At 33.5% G+C, this 4968-nt stretch overlaps 2 protein-coding genes across 2 annotated transcripts in view; both read left to right on the top strand.

The window, feature by feature from the left end:
- Positions 1-207: 207 nt before the first annotated feature.
- On the top strand, positions 208-1313 carry LOC108747184 (E3 ubiquitin-protein ligase ZNRF3-like). Its single transcript, XM_018484505.1, has 3 exons — positions 208-643; positions 855-1053; positions 1136-1313. Exons 1-3 carry the CDS (start codon positions 453-455, stop codon positions 1178-1180), a joined length of 435 nt encoding a protein of 144 aa, XP_018340007.1. The 5' UTR covers positions 208-452; the 3' UTR covers positions 1181-1313.
- A 1143-nt stretch (positions 1314-2456) lies between these two features.
- LOC108747148 overlaps positions 2457-4968 on the top strand; it is a 4979-nt gene continuing 2467 nt past the window's right edge. Inside the window, exons 1-2 of the mRNA XM_018484425.1 lie at positions 2457-2538; positions 4711-4845. Coding sequence (XP_018339927.1) covers positions 2457-2538; positions 4711-4845 — 217 coding nt within the window. The remainder of the gene's footprint in view (positions 2539-4710; positions 4846-4968) is intronic.

The raw sequence follows: 4968 nt of genomic DNA, 5'->3' as shown, positions 1-4968 counted from the left end.
TTTTTGACATTAAAATAAGTCACGTGATAGAATTTGACGAATATCAAGCGTCAATTTTGATCATATAATCTATTTTGACGCTGAAAATGAGCGTTGAGCATCAACATGAAAAGGCATCTTTAGTTTGCTTTACTTTATTGTCCAATCTATAGAGAAAATTAAATTTGTTTGGTTAGCAAACCTGCCTAATATTGCCTGTTACCTGTTACTATTTTTGTGGATAGATTAGGTTAGGATTAGTGTATATGTGACACTTTGTTTCCGTTGTACAAGAACTGGATAGAAAGTGATTATCTTGCAATTGATAAAAAATTAAGGGGAATCTTTAATAATTGATTAGATTCTTCATCAAATGTATATTAAATCTAGATATGATAGATAACGTTACGAAAATCACAAAACATGGGGCTAAGTGATAGATATACTCGTCGTACGCGCATCGCTTAGACGTAATGAAAATGACGTACCCCGGATTAGTATTACTTGTCGGAGTTGGAGTTGGAATAGCGACTTTTCTGTATTATGTGTTCACTGAAAATAACCGCACAGATGGACAATCATTATCGTATTCGAGAAACAGAAGATCGTCCGAAGATCATTATGAAGACCGTTCTTGGACGACATCGTCGCATTCAACTGAAAAGTATTCAATATGTATACATAAGTATCATTACTTGCGCATTAAATGATATTATCATTTTCTTTTCTTCGAATTTTCTTTTCGCAGATATACATAATTCTTCATAAAATAGTAAAAGAAACATGATAGCTTTTTTTTACTTGAGAAACAGAATATTATGATATTAGAAACATATTATATATTATATGCTTCTACAAGAAATATTTACTTTCAGTGTACTATTAAATAGAAGAAGTTCATCAAATTCTTCGAAAAGTAAAGAAAGAAGAGATCTCGCGACAAGTAAAGATGATATAAACAATTGTTCAATCTGCCAATATGCATTAATTGATTCGGATGTAATACAATTACGTCCTTGTAGACATAATTTTCACAAGGATTGCATTAATGAATTGACAAAATATGATCCTGGGGTAAAATCCGAAAACGTACTAACTAGACACAAATTTTTGAGGCGTACATAAAAATTCATGATTACACTTGTTTATGTTGCAGGCTCTTTGTCCTAATTGCAGAAGAAAATTTAGACCCGCGATATAAAAATACGCATCATATATGTGCAATACTGTTTGAATCATTTTCTATGATTATTTACAAATATTAATGAATACATGGTTGTTTCACCATTTTATCACAGAAGTATTTTTGCGATATGTTCAAAGCAATATAAAATGCACAATCTTTTATAGTAGATATCTTATCTCTAGTCGAGAAATTATAATATATACATAATATTTCTAAAATTTCTAGTTTTTTTTATAGTGCGCTTTGCAGAAAATAGGAGATAAAATGTTTTAAATTATGCTTGTAAAGTTACATATTACATAGATCTTTTAAAATATTATTCTAAATTTATTCTCTAATTGATTATACATATTTACAACGATATCTGTGTTGTAAGAGAAAAAAAACAATAATACAATTTACGTCAATAAGAATATACAACTGGTATCTTTAAACAAAAGATTTGTATGATTGTAAAATCTTAATACTTTCTATCAAACAAATATGTATAATTATTATTTTCCTTTTATCAATTGATAGTATCAATTGAACCTAGTAACTTCGTTCAGTTACGTTAGAATCATGAGATTTATATCAGAGAAATATAGGTAAATATAGGTAATTATCTTAATCTTTAGCTCCCCAATCAAAATGTTACAGAAATTTCGGTTACGTTTGCTTAGGAATCAGGAAATTGTATCTAGTGTGAATGGTACTAAAATAGTTAATAGTGCTATATACTTATAAGATATTAGTCTTATTCCCCCCCCCCCATCTTTATATAATAAAGTAATTAGTACAAGAGAAATTATATATATATATATATACATACATATATGTATATATACATTACAATTATACAGATACAATTATTGTACTAATATATCTGATGATTGTATGGATAATTAATATATAGCGAGAGATGCGATATACATGTATAATCGATCCGCTTTCCTATTCGTTTGTTAATAAGTTAAAATAACTTTTTCGTAAAGGTATCAAACTGCTCGCGCCTGGCTACGTATCCCGCAATGCGAGACGGTACGTATGTGCGATGCGCGTATTCTGTAACGTTTGTCTAGTGAACGGCATGGAAAGCGAGGTAGTCGCGTTTTGGTCAGTAATCCGGGAAGCGTTTCCGTTCGGTCGATACCAAAGAGAATCTCCGTCTCTCGCGTACGTAACACTGCTTCTCTCGCATAGCCGGTAATAACGAATTCAAAAATGCGAAAAATAGTGAGAAAAAAAAACGCGAATCGGTGATTATCGGTCGCGTTTCCTCCTCCTTCCAAAATGTACCGATGGAACGAACATGACAGGATTATTGTTTGTTATACTTGTCGTAACTCACACGGTCGCAGGATCGCGACTATCCGCGACCAATGAGAAACGAGGTATGTATCTAATTTGTATATCGATATAAACTACGAGTGTAGTAGTTGAACGAACATTTAATCCGTCCTTTTTTTTTTTTTCTTTTTCTTTTAATGCGCGAAGATACGAGACGCGTGCATCGGGAGATTTTACATCCTCTCGTGCGGTTTACTTCAAATTCAAGTACACCTTTATTATATTTAAAACGATAGACGAATCTTGTGATTTAATAAATATCGTAAGACACGATTCTTGATCTATTCGATCGATCGTGAATCGAATGTTATTCACGATATCACTCTAGATGATAAATTGTTATGTAAAACTGCGCTTGTAATTATAAGTTGTAAGAGGATTTGAAAGAAGAAAAAAATATGCTGTTTGTCGAATTTATACGAGTGGCGGATTGCGAAATAAAATTAAAAATAAAATTAATGTTTATTCATGGTTTTTTTCCATATCGTTCCTCTTATCCTTTTTTTTTTTTTTTTAGATAGCAATAATAAATTCTTTAACAGTACAATCTGTCGATGTATTATATAAATCAATCAGAATTGCACGACGGAATAACACAACGCGAAACTGTAATAACAAAAACGCGTTTTCGTTCGATTGTTATTTGATCAAAATCATAACGAAATAGTAGCGAAATGCAATTTACGGTTAAAACTTTGAAAAAGATTGCGAGGCACAGAAATAGACGCACAGAAGGATATTTCCTTTTCATAAAATGTACACGTATTTATTCCGTGGGTGCAAATACACGCAGGCTGCAGGATTAAATATCGGTTGTCCCATTTCTGGACCGGTTCCACACGATCAAAAAAAGCGAAGCGAGTGTAAGCGGATTGAAACAAGTTGCGCGTTAATTTTCGATTTTGCCCATGCTTCGACTTCTTTAAAAGGTGTAACGACTTGGTGGCATATTTCGAAATGTCGCGCCGCGCCGAATCGATTGAGAAAATAACGTACCTGCGACAAACTCGCCTATCGTTCGTCGCGTTGAATTATAACGCTCGCTAATGATTCGATATGTATCTTGGATGTATGTCTTATATCGAGAGTTATCGACGAGAGTCTCTCCAACGTGTACAAGAGCCTATTAGGAGCCTATTAGGAGACTATTAGCAAAATTAGACCGTTATATGTTTTACGTTGCAACTTTTGCTCGTATTATATATCTAAACATTATCGTTACGTCTTACGACCTATTTGTAATCCTATTTGTAATTCACCGCGTTAACGATCAAAATCGACATTCGATTGGACAATCAATCGAATGTCTTTTTAACTTTGACTTGGCGAAAAACGCGCGCGTACAATATGAAGTACTGATCGTGAAGCACAAGAAACACCCGCGCGGAACTTGTTTCACCTTAGATTCCCGTAATGGGGTTACGAGAATCTCGTGTTGACCTACGTGCCCGTTTCTCGCCTGATATACAAGGAGAACTGGCATGCACTTGAACCGAGAGTCAGAGATGCGCTCGATCCCGCGCGTATGTACCATGTGTGTAACACGTGAGATATATAATATATATGTATATACAAGGTGTTAGTTAAGTATATTGCTATACTCAATAGAGCAATTCTTTGGTTTATTTCAAGTAAAAAAGTCCATATAAACATGTATCCTAAACGGCTTAGTTTCCGAAATAAAAAAATTTAAACATGTAGTAATAATCTGTTTATTTGAAAGCAATACAGCTTGAACTAGTCAAAAACTAGTCAAAAACAAAAAAAGTATTATGAAGCAACTATTCGATTCCTCAAATTATTCTCATTCTCGATCGGGATGGTATAAACCAATGATTTCAGATGCCCTCGAAGAAAATAATTCAAAGGATTTAAGTCTGGTGATCTAGGAGGCTTTGATTTTGACTTTGTCCCTTTGTTTACGGTTGTGCGAAATTTGCCGTTTCATCAAACATTTGCGAACATTTATCTGTATTTCGGAAACTAAGCCGTTTAGGTCACACGTTTATATGGACTTTTTTACTTAAAATAAAAAGAATCGCTCTCTCTCTCTCTCTCTCTCTCTCTCTCTCTGTTGAGTATGGCAACATACTTAACTAACACCCTCTGTGTGGGTGTGTGTGTGTGTGTGTGTGTGTCACATTCTCATCTTTTGCACACATTTTACTTGCGATAATCAAATTTTTTTTCATTTGCCAATTATCTTATTGTATTAGTAAGAAGATTAGTACGAGATTGGGCACCTTTAGTATGGCTTGCGCCTGGAGAACGATTTTTACCGCTCGGTGTAACCGAATTCCTCGATAACGTACAATCGGATCAGTATTACCTTCGCACTAGAATAGACATAGGTAATTGTTCAAAATAGCTATGACAAATGATACAAATACATTAATTCTTACATCATTTGTAGGATATGAAATGTGATTCAATTAATTCATATATAGTATATATACTATAAACAGAGTCAGATA

The sequence above is a fragment of the Trachymyrmex septentrionalis genome, unplaced genomic scaffold, assembly GCF_001594115.1.
Source record: "Trachymyrmex septentrionalis isolate Tsep2-gDNA-1 unplaced genomic scaffold, Tsep1.0 scaffold196, whole genome shotgun sequence".
NCBI lineage: Eukaryota > Metazoa > Arthropoda > Insecta > Hymenoptera > Formicidae > Trachymyrmex > Trachymyrmex septentrionalis.
This window is presented reverse-complemented; position numbering and strand designations above follow the sequence as displayed.

Excerpts from the sequence above, each read along its gene's own strand:
- LOC108747184 (XM_018484505.1), top strand. The coding sequence starts at position 453 with ATGAAAATGACGTACCCCGGATTAGTATTACTTGTCGGAGTTGGAGTT. Across the intron at positions 644-854 it reads TCGTCGCATTCAACTGAAAA|TGTACTATTAAATAGAAGAA; the intron begins GTATTCAATATG and ends ATTTACTTTCAG. Across the intron at positions 1,054-1,135 it reads TGACAAAATATGATCCTGGG|GCTCTTTGTCCTAATTGCAG; the intron begins GTAAAATCCGAA and ends TTTATGTTGCAG.